Source organism: Phaseolus vulgaris, chromosome 10, assembly GCF_051622355.1.
Source record: "Phaseolus vulgaris cultivar YP4 chromosome 10, ASM5162235v1, whole genome shotgun sequence".
NCBI lineage: Eukaryota > Viridiplantae > Streptophyta > Magnoliopsida > Fabales > Fabaceae > Phaseolus > Phaseolus vulgaris.
Window position 1 is genome coordinate 45509875 of NC_143507.1, and position 17526 is coordinate 45527400.

The window sequence follows — 17526 nt, forward strand, 5'->3', positions numbered from 1 at the left end:
CTCCCACGTCGCTCTTGTCCGCACATTACTTTTCACTCATTCTTCTTATTAATCAATTAATTAATAAAAATAGTAAATAATGAATGAATCTTGGACTGGAGAGAGGAAATATTGTTGGGCCGTAAAGCCCATGAGAAGCGAGAGGCCCCATTAGAAGAAAGCAGTTTCTTCTTGCACCCCTACGTTTATTTTTGCACCCCATAATGTTATGCAAAGACAAACCTACCCCTATTATTTTGTAAAAAACCCTAAAATGAACCACAATATCCACACTCTACTTTTTCTTCTTCCTTTGCACACAGACAAACTACATTGCTCTCTCAAGAGTGGTGCTACTTCATCTCATGGAACAGAAAGACGTTTCTCTTGATGGTGATTGATGGTTTCTGATTTTCTGTTTGGAAAAGAAGGTAAGTAATATTTTTTTTTGTTTTTCGGATCTACTGTTCCATTTTTATTGTAGATTTTCGTTTCCACAATACATATGTTGTGATTTCAGACAGTGTAGTCCGCTAGGTTTACAAAACAGAAAATCTGCAAAACTTTCAGATTGGTGCATCCGTAAGTCTTTCAGAGATTGATAAGTTTGTTAATTTCCAGATTTGCAAATTCGTGCATGTTTATGGATTTCAGAATCCGTAATTTAAGAAATACAAGTGTCCTTTTTCAAATAAGGTCAAGGCTAGTTTTGGAATTTTAAAATTTTAGAGGTGTGGGAAGAAAAGCATAGGGGTGCAGGAAGAAATTCCCATAGAAGAATGGGGTTAGGATGGGCCGTAGAGCCAGCCCATGAGAAGCGAGAGGGCCCAATAGAAGAATGGGTTGTAGTGTTGGGCAAGGCAAGTAACAGTACTTGTAGAGGTTTGTTTTTGGTATTTCCCTTTTACCAACCGACATAGCATAACCCAGGAAGAGAGAAGAGAGAAGAGAGAAGAAGAGAAAGAGGATCAAGAAGCTGGTGGTTTGGGTTTCGCTCTGATTTGAATCGGTGAAAGGCAGAGAGATACCTATCTTTCTAATTATGGCTCTTGCGGGAGTTGAAGTGAAGCATGTGGAGGCCGTGCCGGAGGAGAATTGCTCCGCCAAGCCCACCAAGCAGGGCGAGGGTCTCCGCCACTACTATTCTCTCAACATCCACGAGCATCAGCTCCTTCTCCGTCAAAAGACGCATAACCTCAACCGTCTTGAGGCTCAGCGTAACGAGCTCAATTCCAGGGGTCCGCTAACCCTAACCCTAGCCCTACTTTAATTATTCTTCGCCTTCCATTATCCAATTCTATTCATCGTTCCATCTCTTTTCAATTTCCACAGTGAGGATGCTACGCGAAGAGTTGCAGCTTCTACAGGAGCCTGGCTCCTATGTCGGTGAAGTTGTCAAAGTGATGGGCAAGAACAAAGTCCTTGTCAAGGTCACCCCCTCCTTTGTCTCTTTTTTTCTTTAATTTTGCTCCTCTTTCTTTAATGCTCTCCAATTATATTTTTATGGATGTCTCTCCTTTTGGTGTAGAGTGCACACTTATAGATCTATATTTATGATGTCTTGTTTTTCTAATTATTCTCAAGGATTGCTGAGTGTTGGATGAGTTTATGCTATGTTTAGTTCTGAAAAGATGCATCAAACGACACTGCTTCATTTATTTTCACCTGTTAGTTACCAACGCTTGACTTCATCTGATTGTTGGTACTGCTTGTTTATTTGCGAAACTAACAAAAAAATGGATCAAAACCAAGATGAAGTGCTGATTTTTCCTTTACTTTTCCCCAGGTCCACCCAGAAGGAAAATACGTTGTCGACATTGACAAAAGTATTGACATTACAAAGATCACTCCATCCACTAGAGTTGCACTTCGCAATGATAGCTATGTTCTTCATTTAGTTCTGCCCAGTAAAGTTGATCCGTTGGTCAATCTGATGAAAGTTGAGAAAGTTCCTGATTCTACCTATGACATGATTGGTGGTTTAGACCAGCAAATCAAAGAAATCAAAGAGGTACATTATTCGGAACTTTCAATATTATTAGCATTTTAATGCACATAATCTCTCAAGGATAGGGCCTGATATTTCTTCCAATCCATCAGTGTCTGTCCATGCATCACTCCTGTGTTATTTTCTGTATGCATGTATTTTTCTACGTATATGTATATTGTACATTAGAAAAGATCAGTATTATTTTTGGGCCTCATGTGTGTGGTTAAATATGCAGGTCATCGAGCTACCAATTAAGCATCCTGAGCTCTTTGAGAGTCTTGGAATTGCACAACCAAAGGTAGTCTCCATTTTGCAGTTGTTGCTAAATTTGATGTCATTCAATCAGCAAACTTTGGATGTTGATTTTCTATTTGCTAAATCTCTTGAACACATCACAGGGTGTCCTGCTGTATGGGCCACCTGGTACAGGAAAAACGTTGTTGGCTAGGGCAGTGGCTCATCATACTGACTGTACGTTCATAAGGGTGTCTGGTTCTGAATTGGTTCAGAAATACATTGGAGAAGGTTCTAGAATGGTCAGGGAGCTTTTCGTTATGGCCAGGTTTGTACCCTTTGTTTAGGTTCCTCTGTTCATATTATCTGTTTATACCAAAGTAAAAGGGGAAACAAGAGAAATGCTAGCAGTAGACCCTCTCAGGTTTAAAAACCCCAAAATTTGTGGGGTTCCCAATATCTGACGAGCCTCTCTTGATTTTGTAGCTTTCAATAAACTCTTAAGTAATAGGACAGTGTGTGTTTTAGGGTATTTTCTAGCATTTCTCTAAAAGTGAACTTTTCATGGCTTTGTGAGTTGGGGATAGTTTTAAGAGGGGTTGGGTTAACTCGATTTGGGGCAAAGATTTATGCATAGTTTCTTAGATTTTGATTGTCAAATTTGGTCTTAGATGCATACAATGTATCAGGTGTCGATTGAATTTGGTGTGAATATTATGTCCTTTTTGCAATTTCCACTAATAAGTGCACCTGTAAAGGGAAGGTTGACATTTTTATTCTCCTTAAGAAGTTATGCCTAACATTTTTTATTCAGATTTTCGTTTTATGTTATTTGTACACTTCCTAATCTGTTATTATATATAAATATTATCATGCAACGCTTGTCTTCTTGACAGGGAGCATGCTCCATCAATTATCTTCATGGACGAAATTGACAGCATTGGATCTGCTCGGATGGAATCTGGAAGTGGCAATGGTGACAGTGAGGTACAACGTACTATGCTGGAACTTCTCAACCAGTTGGATGGATTTGAAGCTTCAAATAAGATCAAGGTAAAAGGAGCTCTATACTGTTATGTTGTACCACTAAGGGAAAATGGGAAATTTTAAAGCTAGTCTAATGTCCACTGTTGTAAATAGAAACTTGAAGCAGTTGAACATAAGGGATATTATTTACTCTATTTGACTCATTTGAGATAAGTTCACAATTCTTTGTGGAGGTTCTGAAGATAAATTTTCTATTGTAGGTTTTGATGGCCACTAATAGGATTGATATCTTGGATCAAGCTCTCCTTAGACCTGGACGTATTGATAGGAAGATTGAATTTCCTAACCCCAATGAAGAGGTTTGCTTTTTTGCCTTCATGTTACTTGTTAATGTATTTGTAATGGGATAAAGGGTGCACCTTGTGCATTCATAACAAATATTCCTGAAATAACTGTATTTGTTTGTGCAGTCTCGGCTAGATATTTTGAAAATCCATTCAAGGAGAATGAATTTAATGCGTGGCATTGATTTGAAGAAGATTGCTGAGAAGATGAATGGAGCATCTGGTGCTGAACTTAAGGTATATTTTTTTTTTTCATTTGCATCATATGTTTGGTTTTTCCTTTTGCTATACAATCGAATTAAAAACTGTCCTTGTTGAAGCAATTTGTGATGGTGTTGCTGATCTCGTATCAAGGAATTATTAACCTACGGTTATATAATTATATTTATTAAGATGATGGGTGTCGTGCCTTCATATATAATTTTTTCTTTTCTCTATGCAAACATATACATGTCACTTTCTTTATGGAAAAACCCTAGAGAACTTCTACGATGTCATGAGGCTGGGATTGTTTATGTAAGTTTCCTTCGAGAGTTAGAGTAAATAAAATGTGAGTTCGTCTTTGCCTAGATACCATGAAAATAGTCAACATACAAGGAACGACTTTGATAAAATGGAATACATTAATAAATAGTGGTGCATCAATCACATCTGAGTGTATATTGCAGAATCTTGAGCCACCAAGGCAGACGATACAGAACGAGTATAGTGTGCTTAGCTGGACGTATAAATACAAGGAAATAGTAGCAAGAATAAACTACTGCTATGTGATTGGGAGATTTTATAATGGATTAGTAACTAGTTGAGATATTTCACATGTATTATTACTACTCAGGATGCCGAGCCTTTTATATAATAGTGAGATTTTATCACGATTTGGCAAGAGAATCCATTATAATATCAAAAAAATCAGCAATGCTAGTAGAATTGATGACGTAGTAAAACGAGCCTTAATTTTTAAGTATTCATAATAATGCAGGAACAGAGCAATTTAGTTTGTCTGTTAAATTAATACGCTATTTCAGTATCTGTGATGCTCAAACTGTGTTTTATGCAGGCTGTATGCACTGAAGCTGGTATGTTTGCTTTGAGGGAAAGGAGAGTACACGTGACTCAGGAGGATTTCGAGATGGCTGTGGCGAAGGTGATGAAAAAGGAGACTGAAAAAAATATGTCATTGCGGAAGTTGTGGAAGTGATCTTTATTTCATGTTTCTGGTGCCCTTAACTTGTGAAGACGGACAACAGATTCACCTTAGGTTTTCAATTTACGGTGGCATTGGTTTTCCTTTTGATTTAAGTTTACCATGTTATGTACCAAATCATGATTCTTTCCAGTTCAGTTTCTTCATTGTCTTTCTCTTCGAACTGCACACAACATTTATACACTATTTTACAAAAATTCTTATTAATTCTAAACAATCTAACTTCAAATACTACCTTTTTCATGCTTGAATATAATTTAAATAGCTTTCTTAATTAAAATGGTAAAAATAATTCGGAGGCCAATTTGTTTTTTTGATTATATTATATATTGTATATATTAAGTAATTTTATAAGACAATTATTATAGAAGTTAATAAATTTGTTATATATAATAAATTATAAGTAAATACAGTATATTTTTATGCTTCGTACGTAGTTTTGTACTTCGAATAATTTTTAAATTCATTTTAATATACAAAACTCAGATTTAATATTATATGGGCAAATTTAAATTAATTTAGCTATGAATTTTATTTGTTGATTTTAAGAAAGATTATATTATGTGGTTAAGAGCACAGTGGTTGAAGATAAGGGCATTACTGTTTGATGACTCTAAATCAAGTTTCTTTTGTGTATTATTTGTTTTACAGTTTAATTTTTTTCATATTTTTTTTTCTCATATTTTGGTTTGATATGTGGGAAACTATGTACATTATTCAATGTTTGTCTATCTTAAATATGATGATTTAGTGTTTGTTAAAATTTTATAATTAATTTTTGAAATATAAAGAATAACTTATGTGATTTTTAACAATTAACTAGTTTCTTTATAGTTCTTTCCATAACATAAGAAACCTAAATACGTTTTAAGGCCAGGTTATACATATACTCAATGATAATATTATAAGGCAAATTTATATTCACTAAAAGTATGTTTTCAACTCTTTCTCACCCTATTACAGATACGAAAAAGGGATAATAATAATACACATATATTCATTTTACATATATTATATATTATTTTTTTTATCTCACTCCTTTTATTACATTATATATTCTAGAAATCCGTGAGTCACATTTGCATCTGTGTTAGTTTGAATTCGCTAAAGTTAATAATTAGCAATGGCAAATCATTACAGATTACAATAATTTAATAGAGCAGGTAAACAACCTGAGTAACTGATCTAAGAGAAGACTAATTTCAAAATTAAGCAAAAAAAAGAAAATACTAAACCAGTAAAAGATATTCAATCACCATTTAGATCAATAATATATATATAGACAATATTTTATCAATTTAATATTTGATATAAAACACTTCATTTTAATTAAAATGAATTTTGAAGATGTTTTTTTTATTCATCACTTTTAAAGAAAAGGCGTCTCTATTAAAATGGATAACATAAAATCAATTATCAGTTTCTTAATCACCATTATATGAAAAGGAAAATACTAATCATGGATAAATATCAAAATAAAAAATGTAGTAAAAGATTAGAAGTAAATTGAATAAAAAACATGAAGAAAAAAAAGAGGGGATGATTTAGCTTTGTAAGAAAAGGAAAATTGATTGTAATAGGGAATGAGAATGGATGTGGTAGCCGAGGCGAAATACCCAGTCACTGAACCATAGCCATTCAATTAACAAAACACAAGAGAAAGGTAATCAAACTAATTCATTCCTTCATTCTGCTACGGATTCTTTCTGGATTCATGTTCTGTTGTGTTGTGTTGTGTTTGTGCTGTGTGAAACATACTATAGATTCTCCTGTTTCTGCAGCAATGGACCTGGCTTTTCATTCAGCCTTGTACCCACCATCTCTCTCTTCCACTTCCATAACAAGAAGGCCCAATTTCAATTCCCATTTGAACAGACCTTTCACTGTTAGGAACTTCTCCTTCCCTTCTGCTCTGGTTCGTGCTACTTACTTTTCCTTTCCCATGGCATGGCATGGCATTACCAACCACTTTGTTTTTGTTTTTGGCTTTATTTGAAGGCATATGATTCTGAATTAGAGAGCAAAAAACATCTACTTCTGACCTCTGTTCAAGACACCCAAAGGGGTCTTTTAACAACTCCTGATCAACGCTCCTCCATTGAGGAGGCTCTGGTCAATGTGGAAGGCCGCAACATGGGTCTCCCAATCAATCTGGCCAAGTTGGATGGAACATGGCGCCTCCAGTACACTTCTGCCCCTGATGTTCTCATCCTTCTCCAAGCTGCTGCTACACTTCCTTTCTTTCAAGTACATACCAATCTACTTTCAATTTCACTTTCTACAATTTCTCATCTATGCTTTCTTTCTTCAAGTTAACATTATGTGATGATCAATTCAAGGTTTAGAGGTAAAGATGAATCTCTTCAACCCTGCTTACCGTTTTATTACTTCATTTGCTTTCATATGCTGAGATAGATTGGACAGATCTTTCAAAAATTTGAATGTCGTGATCAATCTAATGGAGGTATTATCCGCAATGTGGTTCGATGGAGTGTTCCAAATTTGTTAGAGGTAAAACAACACCTTCTTTTACTTTCTCCTGTCGTGTTTTCTGCTTAGGAGGCTGCAACTTCATAGTACATGACGAAGTCCTAAACTTCAGATTTCAGATACAGACACTGGATTGTGACTTTTGTTTGTACTAACTTCACACTTGACTGGTCAATTATTTATTTCCTTTTTCTTTCTACAATATTATAAAGAGATAACTAGACTGTATTAAACTTAGTTGATTCCTGAGTATGTTCTGTTGGAATTTTGGGTGGAAAATGAAAAATTAATATTGGATGAGAACCATTGAACTTTCCCTTTGTTTTTGCTCGTTCTCGTTGAACATGAGTTGTACTTAATGGCTTTAACCTTTGTTGCAATAGGCCCCAATGGGTAAGTTCAAGACCTATAATTTGCTTCAAAACTCTAAATTCTAAAGTGTTTGTTTTTAAAGATTTGTTCAAATGTGAAGCTCTCTTGCTAACATCTTGTCCATCCTTAATTGGTTGGAAAAATGAAATTAGACGAAATACTTGAGCTTGAGCTTTGGTGCTCTCTCCATGGACTCAAATATAAAAAGCTATTGTCCTTCTTCGTGTAGGAACAAGAAGGTGCTACACTGCTTGTATCCGCCAAGTTTAATGTTGTATCTGTCCGTAATATATACCTTCAGTTTCAAGAGGTAATCATTTTCACTTTCTTGAGCATCCTTTCTACTACAGTTGAGTTGAGGTGCAATATCTGTCTAAACAGATGCTGGGTTTTTTAGGATATACATAATTTCTCTTCTACGTAAGTGGTTTGAAACTTTTGGAATGATCGTCCATATTTAATTTCATTTTTGGTATTCATTGTATGTTATAACATTTTTTCCCGTGTCCTATTTCTGAATTTTATTATGTGGTTTAAGATTATTTCTAAAAAAGTGTAAAGAGTTCAATGTAAAGAGGCTAGGCTATTTCTGAACTTACAGTTGGTGTTTGGGTATGAATATAAGGATTTTTCTTTAGTTGGTGTGATGCTGTTATAACATTGGACGAAACTGCAATTTATACCTGGCAGATCGCAGTTCAAGATATAAATATTAGCGAAGAGCTGCAGGCTTTAATAGCTCCAGCAATACTACCAAGATCTTTTATAAATCTTCAGGTAAGTCAACGTTAAATTATGGCTGTATTTGGATGTTAATTTTAATGTGCCATGGCATAGGATATGGATATCATTGACACCAGTAACTTATGTCACGAAGCCTGTTTTTGCTCCAATCTTTGATGGCATACTTTATGTAAACGATGTAATATGATTGTGATCTAGTGCATAAGTCAAAATTGTTAGCTTACATATTTTGTTTATATAGTGAGACAGATATTGTTTATTGGTTGCACATATAATTGTGCTTTTATCCTGCAGATTTTGCAATTTCTCCGCACTTTCAAAGCTCAAATTCCTGTGAGAGATCCAGGAAGGTTTGTCGTGGGCTACTTTGTTGAAATAGTTAGTGTGTTTCTTTTGACAAAAACGTATATGATGATTTCTTTTTAATTGTAGGGAATCGGTGGGAGGACTATATTACCTTAGTTATTTGGATGATAATATGCTTTTGGGTCGTGCAGTTGGTGGAGGAGGGGTATTTGTTTTTACAAGAGCCCAATCTCTCTACTGATGAGCACTGAAACTGGTACTGTTTGCCAGCCATAACACTTAATGAGCTTTTGTGGATGGAAGTGGACCCATGTAGCGAGAAATTGATCAGAGGCATAGAGCCCAGAAGGAGTTCTGGCTATTAGAGAAGCCTATTATATCCAGTTGCTGTTTTGACTCTATTTGAACTGCTTTTTTTTTTATGTATATTTATACTATTTCTATACTTCTATGCTCTGACAATCCTGAGAGTTGTATGATGTGATGGGTTTAGATATAAATATATATAGTAAAAGGTAAATTTGTAATTTAATGATATGAACAAATATTAAAAGTAATAGTATTGGAGGTTGTAATATGGTTGGATGAAAAATTTGTGTTGTAAATATATGTCCTTTATGTATTGGCAAAGTTAAGATGGTGGGTGTTGGTTGTAGAATTGGGGATGTTTATATAAGCTATACAACTCGTGGGAAGAGGATAAGGAGCCTGATCCTGCTATGTACAGTGCAGGTGTCTAGTGATCATTTTACGCTGCATATGATGCATAGTATTATGTCTTGTTTTGTTTTGTTAGTTTTATTTGTTATTATCTTATCTGGATATTTCTAAGTTCTGAACAGTAATATATACAGATATTTTATGGGGACCACTAAATTTAAAAACTTGTTTCAGTTGTTGTTAACTTGTTACTATTGAGTGTGTACGTGTACCAATCAGATTAGTAGCTGGTAGTTTTTCAAATGCAAATTACGTATTTGAACGAGTCAATGAAAGCATCATTTAAACAGAATGGTAAAACAAAACTTAAAACAGAAGGAGAAATAATTTCATCAACATGGGCCCCCCAAGATTAGGTCTCCTAAGGGTAATTAGTAGGAGGGTCGATTCTAGATATAAAGTCTCAGAAAGATGAAAATGACCCTTGAATTATAAACTATAAAGTCTCAGAGGGAGATGGGCAGGAATATGGGAACCCATTCACTGGAATTTGTGGAGCATTAAATAATAGAATAGAACAGTGCTTGTGTTGTGAGTTTGGGCTCTAATTGGTTGAAAAAAAGAGCACAGTGTGAAAGTTGAAGGAATCCTTAGGGAATTGGGAATGGAGGAGAATAAGAGGGATGAAGAAGAGGGGGTCTGTGAGATAGGGAAGGTTCCTGATGATGTGTTGATAGAGATATTTCTGAGAGGTGGAGTGAGTGAGTGGGAGCAGATAGCATGCGTGAATAAGCATTTTGCATATCTTCTCAGCTCCAACTGCGAATGCTTCTGGCAAGCTGTTATTTCCCACCATTATCCACTCATGGCAGACCCTTCTCTCCCTCTCCCATGGCTTGGCCCCATTCCTCTACCCAACAACTCCAAGACCAGATTCACAGCCTTATACATTACTCAATGCATCTTTGCTTCTCAGCCTCACGATCCACAACTTGACCACCACTTTCATGAGATCATCGGCCACACCTATCTCTTCTTGAGACAGCAACTTCAACCTTTCATTATGCCTCCCCACAGTGGAATTCTTCATGGAACCATCATTGGTATGTGCTAATCACCCTTCACTCTTCTTCATACTTGCTTCTACCTTTTCCTCACATCTCAAACTCTTCTGTTTATCAGATCAGTTCATTGCCTCTGGCAAGTCCAGAGACATCGCCCACCAACTTGCTTCTCGGGTTTGGCTTGCTGTTATCCAGAATTTGGACCACAGCGACCACACATTTTCCTTGCTTAAACGCCTTGCCCGTGAAGGGGATGTAAGTCTCTTTCTTTCTTTCTGTTGCTCTGATAAATAAATAAACAAATTATAGATTGACAACTTGTACCAGTTTACAAACCTTCTGTTTAAAATTTCAGTTTTTTTTATGAAATGATGAAAATATCCTTTTTCCCTTCAAATTTCGTCTGTTTCTACACTTTTCCACATCTGTTACCTCCCATTGTGTACACCTCTCAACACATCTTGGTTACCCATTTGGAATTTCCATCTTGTGCTTATACCATTCAAATGTATAGCGTAATTCTACATGTCATCATGTAAATTGAAATCAGAGAAAGCAATTTCAAATGTGTATGTTCTCTTGCTGGCTATTTGTGAGGTAATTCACCAGTCATTAGTGTATTAATTTGTTATGGTTATATCCCTTGAATCATTTTAGTTGTTATTTTGAGCAGGTTGTTCTTCCATACCCTTACACCAGATCGTTCAAAGTACAGTGGAAGGTGTTTGAGAAGCTTTTTACTGATTTTCGTGGTTCCTTCAGCAAATCAGATTATTATGATATGTTGGCATGTGTCAAAAGCAGGTTTCAGAATATACCAGCTGTTTGGTTAAATTTCTAGCAAGTACCAATCAACCTAACCTTCATTCACGTATCATCACTAGAATGAACCAGCTCTGAAATCCCGATGGATCAGATCAAACACTTTTACTCCCTTTTTTTTCTTTGATGCATCCTTCGATTGCAAGGTTGATGCACTATTATATTTAGAATTTAATTTAAGTGTGCTATTGGTGCAAACAATTTCTTTTTTTAAATATCTAATGATTTGTAGTAATTGGAACTCTCTTGAGTTGGTTGGGTGAGAAACTTTTGTTGAACTAACGTTGTATCATGGGAAGTGAAATAAGATTAGTTTGAGTGTGTGATTTGTGATTCTTACTGTGTTACAAAATCCCAGAAAATCTCCAAATAGGAACATAAGTGGTTTCATGATGAACTCTCGTGAATTGTTGTTGTGTCAGACATCCCAACAAAGCGGGATTTGGTCTCTACTTTCTACGTCTAATAAACAAATTTGAAATAGATTCATGCATTTCCTCTATAACAATATGCAACGGTCCTTTCTTGATGTTATTTTCTGTGGTTAAAATTAATTTAAAATCAAATATAATTAGTTATTTGTTTATATATAAAACTTCTTTGTGATTAAAAGATAACTAGTGTTACGGTCTATGAATTAAGTTGGAAAAAATATAAATTATGTGGCATTTTGCATACAAACAAAATTATGGAAAATGAATTTTGATAAAGTAAAAATAATTGTAAAACATTTAAGCAAAATTGTAAATTTTTTAAAATTTAATAAAATAAATTGAAATTGATTAAAATTTAATACTTAATTAATATCAAACATAAATTATAATAATAGGGTGAAAATAAAATAAAAATGTTATCATTCAAGATGATCTTGAAAGTTATCAAATATTGTTGGAGTTTGTCATTTCTTTGATGAACATTTTCAAAACCTCTATTCACATTGGTGAGTCTTAATTGTTTATTGGTTTTTTCTACCATGTTATCAAACCATTAACTTGAACGATATTAAACTTATTTAAGATTTTTCTATAAAAATAGTATGACAAGTCTAATTATACGAATGCAACGACGCATATGTAATGAAGTCAATTGGTCAAAATATTTCAATATGACTAACATAAAATTATATTCATGCAATAATTAAACAAAATTGTTGGTCCACATACAAAATGTGCACAAACACATAATACAACAATCTATCATCAATATTCAAATTAATTACATTTTTAACATTTTGACCATGCATATATTAACTAATTTTTTTTTATATTCACAACTTCTACAATATTACTATATTAAATATTATCTATTGATTTAATTCCGCTTATTTTGTTTCAAACTTTCAACAAGCAACCAAATTATTCCATATATTAACAATAACAAAATAAAAGATAAACATTATAATTTTTTTTTTAAATTATAAAAGTCCAAAAGCTTAGAATAGATTTTCAATAATGAGAATGAAGAACACACTTATTAATGATAGTTTACAAAATTCAAAATAATATTTTATCCATTTATAAATGATTGCATAATTGATAATATAGGTCTTAAGTTATTGTAAAGTTATTGATAACATAATTGATATTATGTTAAAATATGTATAGTGTTTGTGGACATTTTACATTGAATTCCACCAACCAAACACACCCCTCAATCTTCTATCCTTCACCTCACCATTTCCCTCCACACTTTCAAACACACATCCCAAACTAATTTAATTTCTTAGATACATTTTTAATCGTTTAAAATATTCATATATTTAAAGTTTTTATGTAGAAATTGAATTAGAAATGCAGAATGTATTTTATTTATTCATTTTAGAAAAACTAATAAATGTGCTTTTTGAGATATTACAGCTATTATCATACAAATCTTAATTATTTCATTATTAATAATAATGGCATAATCAGTATAATCTTGTTATACATTTAATTGATATATTTGGTTCTGCAATTTCAGCTGTTTATTAACAAGTTTTGGTTGTAATTTTATTTTATATATTTTTTTGCATAATAATATCACATCCGTTACATTCTTCTTTTTACTAGCTTTTAATTATTTTCCTATTTACAATAAAATTAAACAGTAACAAATTAAAATAACTTTTGCGCGGCTTTCTCAAACTCTCTTATTTTATTTCTTTATTCTTTTTATTGGGAATTGTGCTGTGCTTTTATTTACATATTTATGTTTATTTTAATTTATTTATATATTTATTTATGCTTATTGTGTCAGTGTTGTTTTTTTAACGTATATAAATGGTGCAGTTTTAATTTATTTTATTGGGAAATGAAAATGAGAGAGAGATGAAATGGAATCAAACAAAACAAAACACACTGCACACTGCACTCTGCTCTCTGCACTCTCTCTCACATTTATTGCATTTTTATTTATTTTTCATTCTTCTCTTCTCTTCTCTTCTCTTTTGCTCTCTCTGGGCTTAGGGTTTCTCTTTCTCTCTGCTTCTGCTTCTGCTGTGCCTTCCCTCCTACCTCCTCACATTGATCTTCATATCAACTTTCCCAAATCCTCAGGTCAGTGTGGAAAAATGTTGCATTTTTTTTCTGCCCTGTTTGGCCATTTTCATATATGCATTGCATGTGTGTATGTAGTGCAGTGCATGTTGTTTTTTCTTCTTCTTTTTTGGGTTTGGAATTGGTACTGGCTGTGGGGTTAGTGCATCTCAGTCATCATCTAAAAATCTGACATTTTAGTCTTCCGGTGTTTAATTTTTGGTGAGTTTCAGAAGTTGAATGTAGGTGTGCCCTGTTGGTAGCTCTGATCTCTGTTAATGCTTCAATGCATTCCTAGTTTTCTGCCAAAGGTATGAAGAATGGACCATCTTGCATTGCATTTTTGGTGGGTGGGGTTCATAATGAAACTACTTTCCTTTTATCACCTTTTTCTATCAAGGGCTTTCTACTTTTGCTCATTTTCAAATGGGTGCTACTCCGTTACTGATTCATTCATTCACGTCATCTATTTGAATTCAAAGGAATGACATTTCTACGAAATGCTCGCTTCGCCATTTCATCACTGTTGTCTTGTCTTGGAACTTGGTACGGAAACTTTGGAGCTTTTGCCTTTACAACAAGCTAAATAAAGGTTCTTTTCTTCCGCTTAGATTTTCCTGCGCTTTGTTGCTGATTGTCGTGGAACTGAACTACTATTTGTTGGGTCAGTTATTTATTTAGTATTTCCATTTGATTTGGTTGTGGGTTTTGCTCAAACATTTTATAATATTGGGCTGAGTGTCGAATAGTCTGTTTAGGAAAGTAGGGTGATCAAGCATGGAGTTTTTGAAAATCAGGAAGTTCAGAAAATCTCCGAAAGCAGATGGAGAAAAGAATTTGTCTGGCAAGGCGGTGGCTGAGCCCGAGGAACCAAAGCTCAACACTGACGGTCCTGATCAGTGTAAATCAGGAAATGCAGATTCTGCTGGTGAAGCCGAGGATGACGATGATTTTATCACCAATGAGGTTAAGAGGAGGTTGAAAGAATTGAGAAGAAACAGTTTTATGGTGTTGATTCCTGAAGAAGATTCCTGCCCGGAGGAAGGGGAGGATGAAGAGGAAGAGGGAGAGACAAGCTCAAACGAATGGAGGGATGTGGAGGCAGAAGGTCAGCAATGGTGGCGTGGTTTTGACGCTGTGTTTGAAAAATACTGTGAAAGAATGCTATTATTTGATCGGATGAGCACTCAACAGCTTAGAGAAGTTGGCAAAGGTAGATTTCTGTTGTTGCTACGATTTTTGTGTGGGGATAAGCTAGTGGTAAAAGAAAACAAAATCAGTTTATCTAGTCTTTCATGATGCCATCTCTGTATGCTTCACATGTAGCTAGTTGTAGTGTTGGGAATGCTAATTCGGTTTCTGGCCTGCGTTCATTTAGGTGTTTTTGTGTGTGGACGTGTCACATGATGCCTGCCTGATGAAAATTAAACCAAAGAAAAGCTTGCACTTTTGTAAGCTTGGATTTAGATATCTGTCTGCATTCAGTTTAGCTTATTTTTCATCATCCCAAGCACAAACCCAAATAGAATCGTAGTTGCTAGAATTATGTTCAACGGTTCAATGTGCATGATCTAGTTTTATATGTAAAGCTCTCTGGTAAAAAAAACGATGAGCTGGTTATATTTGATTGATCAAAGATATTATCTGGAGATAGAAACCCTGATATTGCCTTCCTTTTACCACCTGCAAATTGTAATTGATGATAAAATATAGTATTTTTGTTTGTCGGATCTTGTGATATGCTGCACCCTCTCACTATGTCAGGTTCACAGTGTACTTCAACTTCAAATCGATCTCCAAGATCTGCATCAAAAAAGCTGGCTTCTCCCCTTCGGTGTCTTTCCTTAAAAAAATTTGAAGAACCTGATAATGAGACTGAACATCTTCAACAGCCAGAGAATGATCCGTACCAGGATATTGAAACAGCATATGTAGGTCAAATTTGCTTGACTTGGGAGGCACTTCATTGTCAGTATTCTCATATGAGTCAGAAGATATCCTGGCAACATGATAATCCTACCTGTTACAACCATAGTGCACAAGAGTTTCAACAGTTCCAGGTTCTATTACAAAGGTTTATGGAAAATGAACCTTTTGAGCATGGCCGTAGAGCTGAAATATATGCTCGCACTAGGAACAATTTGCCTAAACTGCTTCAGGTTCCTAATATACGAGGTGAATTTCTTGAAAATCATTCGAGTGTCACGGATACTGCTGAATAATAATTAAATAAATTGCTGGTTGCTTGTCAATGAATGTAATTTTGATTTTGTGGCTCTTGTGCTTATTCTTGTATTGGTGTTGACTATAAGTGCTCAACTTTATGAATCTATTCAGGCTCAGATCATGAATTGACTGATGATGCAGAGATAAGAGTTCTTGCTCCTGAACTGATCAGGATAATTGAAAGCTCTATCCTAACATTCCACCTTTTCCTGAAAAGGGAGAATAAAAAGTCTAGTGGTGCCACCAACCTGTTTGGAAATCAGAACCAGCTTGCAACTCCTCTACACCAGATTCAGTCAACTCTTGAAAAGGTAAGTTTAGAACTTTACCTTGTGATAAGATTGCAATTTTATAATATACCTAGTAAACTTTTGAATAGCATAGACAACTGGTTAGCTTGGCGTGCATTGGTCCTCCCAATTATTAGATTTTTAGGCTTGGTAGTTGCCAAAGTTTACTAGTATGTTCTTAGCACGGTACCTTCCATCTTTTCCATGAGTTGTCGTTGTCTATTTGAAATGCTGGGTAATTGACATTCAAGGTTTGCTACGAATGGCTCTTTAATATGCTTGTTCTGGTAGGGAAAATGCTAATATGAATTATTATTAGCAATCTATCAGCCATTGTTTCAGCTTAGTGAGTTTGAGCTACTTTTACCTTTTAATTCAAGTTTAAGAATGGTTATTCCTTGTTTCTTGCTTTTGATGAAAATAGAATTTGGATGTCCGGGTGGATCATGGAGTTCTTGCATTTTCTTGTTTGTTACGAAATAGGTTAGGACATATAGGTGGGTCAAGGAAGTTTTTAATATATTCCTAAGGCGAGCCAATCATCTAATGTCTCACGAGCTACTGTGTGCAGAAATTTAGGAGCCAATTGATTATTTATTTTGCTTTACCTGCCAGTATTTATGGATATTAACTATGAGACTAAGAAAATGTATCTGTTCTCTTCTAAATGCAGAAAGTGGTGAAGCTGAAGGAACTGAGGAGAAAGAAAAAAGGTTGGAAGAAGAACTCTTGGCCACAAAAGCATGAGGACATTCAGCTCTTGCTTGGGCTTGTTGACGTGAAGATGGTATCAAGGGTTCTGAGAATGACGAGGATGACCAGGGAGCAACTGTTTTGGTGTGAAGAAAAGATGAAAAAACTGGATTTATCAAGTGGTAGGTTAGAGAGGGATCCATGCCCCATCCTGTTCCCTTGCTAGGATCAGATCAGTGTTTAGTTCTTCTTTCTTTGTCCTTGGATCGCTAATTGTTGCTAATTCAAGGAAGGATGAATTCTGTCTGTTATCTAAAATGTATGTATGTATGTGGGTAGTCTTGTTCTGTCAAAATTCAGAGTTTCCAAGTTGTTGTAACACTCAATCTAACAACAAGCATTGTTCTTGTTGTTGGTTCTTAGACTCGATTTAATGTTTACAAAAAATGCATCTTTTTTGTGTGAAGTGATTGGATAAAGATAAAAGAAGCGAAGAATAGAATGGGGTGTGTGGTTGCACTGCAGCAACCACCATTGCTGATGATTTTGAGTTGTGTCTCTTGTCACATTTTTGGAGTAAGGAAGTAATAATAACGAATAATGTGGAG

The 17526-nt window shown here is 34.8% G+C and overlaps 4 protein-coding genes across 14 annotated transcripts; all 4 read left to right on the forward strand.

Annotated features, from left to right (window-relative positions):
* The first annotated feature begins 841 nt into the window (after nt 1-841).
* On the forward strand, nt 842-4945 carry LOC137819770 (26S proteasome regulatory subunit 8 homolog A). The gene is made up of 9 exons (XM_068623749.1): nt 842-1217; nt 1312-1409; nt 1766-1990; nt 2205-2267; nt 2368-2531; nt 3100-3256; nt 3451-3549; nt 3661-3771; nt 4592-4945. The coding sequence occupies exons 1-9, from the start codon at nt 1022-1024 to the stop codon at nt 4730-4732; spliced, it is 1254 nt and encodes a 417-aa protein (XP_068479850.1). The 5' UTR covers nt 842-1021; the 3' UTR covers nt 4733-4945.
* A 1286-nt stretch (nt 4946-6231) lies between these two features.
* On the forward strand, nt 6232-9242 carry LOC137818582 (Plastid-lipid associated protein PAP / fibrillin family protein). Of its 4 annotated transcripts, none has more exons than XM_068622095.2 (8): nt 6232-6401; nt 6502-6653; nt 6737-6985; nt 7154-7249; nt 7830-7910; nt 8291-8377; nt 8639-8694; nt 8777-9242. In XM_068622095.2, exons 2-8 carry the CDS (start codon nt 6522-6524, stop codon nt 8889-8891), a joined length of 816 nt encoding a protein of 271 aa, XP_068478196.1. In that variant the 5' UTR covers nt 6232-6401; nt 6502-6521; the 3' UTR covers nt 8892-9242. The 4 variants fall into 4 exon arrangements, with proteins under 4 accessions (XP_068478196.1, XP_068478195.1, XP_068478198.1 ...); XM_068622094.2 differs by having other exon boundaries at nt 6266-6401; nt 6520-6653; XM_068622097.2 differs by having other exon boundaries at nt 6266-6401; nt 6520-6623.
* A 130-nt stretch (nt 9243-9372) lies between these two features.
* Nucleotides 9373-11529, forward strand: LOC150024848 (uncharacterized). Of its 2 annotated transcripts, none has more exons than XR_016516285.1 (3): nt 9373-10413; nt 10493-10971; nt 11048-11529. XR_016516285.1 is itself a non-coding variant. In XM_090296409.1 (3 exons), the coding sequence occupies exons 1-3, from the start codon at nt 9975-9977 to the stop codon at nt 11213-11215; spliced, it is 744 nt and encodes a 247-aa protein (XP_090152535.1). In that variant the 5' UTR covers nt 9373-9974; the 3' UTR covers nt 11216-11529. The 2 variants fall into 2 exon arrangements, 1 of the variants encoding a protein (XP_090152535.1); XM_090296409.1 differs by having other exon boundaries at nt 10493-10629.
* A 1949-nt stretch (nt 11530-13478) lies between these two features.
* On the forward strand, nt 13479-17384 carry LOC137818188 (DUF1666 family protein (DUF1666)). 7 transcript variants are annotated; one of them, XM_068621455.1, is made up of 7 exons: nt 13479-13730; nt 13943-14020; nt 14192-14373; nt 14459-14922; nt 15474-15884; nt 16047-16246; nt 16899-17384. In XM_068621455.1, exons 4-7 carry the CDS (start codon nt 14487-14489, stop codon nt 17142-17144), a joined length of 1293 nt encoding a protein of 430 aa, XP_068477556.1. In that variant the 5' UTR covers nt 13479-13730; nt 13943-14020; nt 14192-14373; nt 14459-14486; the 3' UTR covers nt 17145-17384. The 7 variants fall into 7 exon arrangements, with proteins under 7 accessions (XP_068477556.1, XP_068477557.1, XP_068477560.1 ...); XM_068621456.1 differs by having other exon boundaries at nt 13481-13730; nt 14468-14922; XM_068621459.1 differs by having other exon boundaries at nt 13500-13730; nt 14192-14301; nt 14468-14922.
* Nucleotides 17385-17526: the final 142 nt, after the last annotated feature.

What these genes read in the sequence shown, in the direction of transcription:
- LOC137818582 (XM_068622095.2), top strand. Translation starts at nt 6,522, where the DNA reads ATGGACCTGGCTTTTCATTCAGCCTTGTACCCACCATCTCTCTCTTCC. An exon ending in TATACCTTCAGTTTCAAGAG is followed by an intron (nt 7,911 to 8,290) that starts GTAATCATTTTC and finishes TATACCTGGCAG; the next exon opens with ATCGCAGTTCAAGATATAAA. An exon ending in GATCTTTTATAAATCTTCAG is followed by an intron (nt 8,378 to 8,638) that starts GTAAGTCAACGT and finishes TTTATCCTGCAG; the next exon opens with ATTTTGCAATTTCTCCGCAC.
- LOC150024848 (XM_090296409.1), top strand. Translation starts at nt 9,975, where the DNA reads ATGGAGGAGAATAAGAGGGATGAAGAAGAGGGGGTCTGTGAGATAGGG. An exon ending in TCTTCATGGAACCATCATTG is followed by an intron (nt 10,414 to 10,492) that starts GTATGTGCTAAT and finishes TCTGTTTATCAG; the next exon opens with ATCAGTTCATTGCCTCTGGC. An exon ending in GCCTTGCCCGTGAAGGGGAT is followed by an intron (nt 10,630 to 11,047) that starts GTAAGTCTCTTT and finishes TATTTTGAGCAG; the next exon opens with GTTGTTCTTCCATACCCTTA.
- LOC137818188 (XM_068621455.1), top strand. Translation starts at nt 14,487, where the DNA reads ATGGAGTTTTTGAAAATCAGGAAGTTCAGAAAATCTCCGAAAGCAGAT. An exon ending in TCAGGTTCCTAATATACGAG is followed by an intron (nt 15,885 to 16,046) that starts GTGAATTTCTTG and finishes GAATCTATTCAG; the next exon opens with GCTCAGATCATGAATTGACT. An exon ending in TTCAGTCAACTCTTGAAAAG is followed by an intron (nt 16,247 to 16,898) that starts GTAAGTTTAGAA and finishes TTCTAAATGCAG; the next exon opens with AAAGTGGTGAAGCTGAAGGA.
- LOC137819770 (XM_068623749.1), top strand. Translation starts at nt 1,022, where the DNA reads ATGGCTCTTGCGGGAGTTGAAGTGAAGCATGTGGAGGCCGTGCCGGAG. An exon ending in AAATCAAAGAAATCAAAGAG is followed by an intron (nt 1,991 to 2,204) that starts GTACATTATTCG and finishes TTAAATATGCAG; the next exon opens with GTCATCGAGCTACCAATTAA. An exon ending in CATCTGGTGCTGAACTTAAG is followed by an intron (nt 3,772 to 4,591) that starts GTATATTTTTTT and finishes TGTTTTATGCAG; the next exon opens with GCTGTATGCACTGAAGCTGG.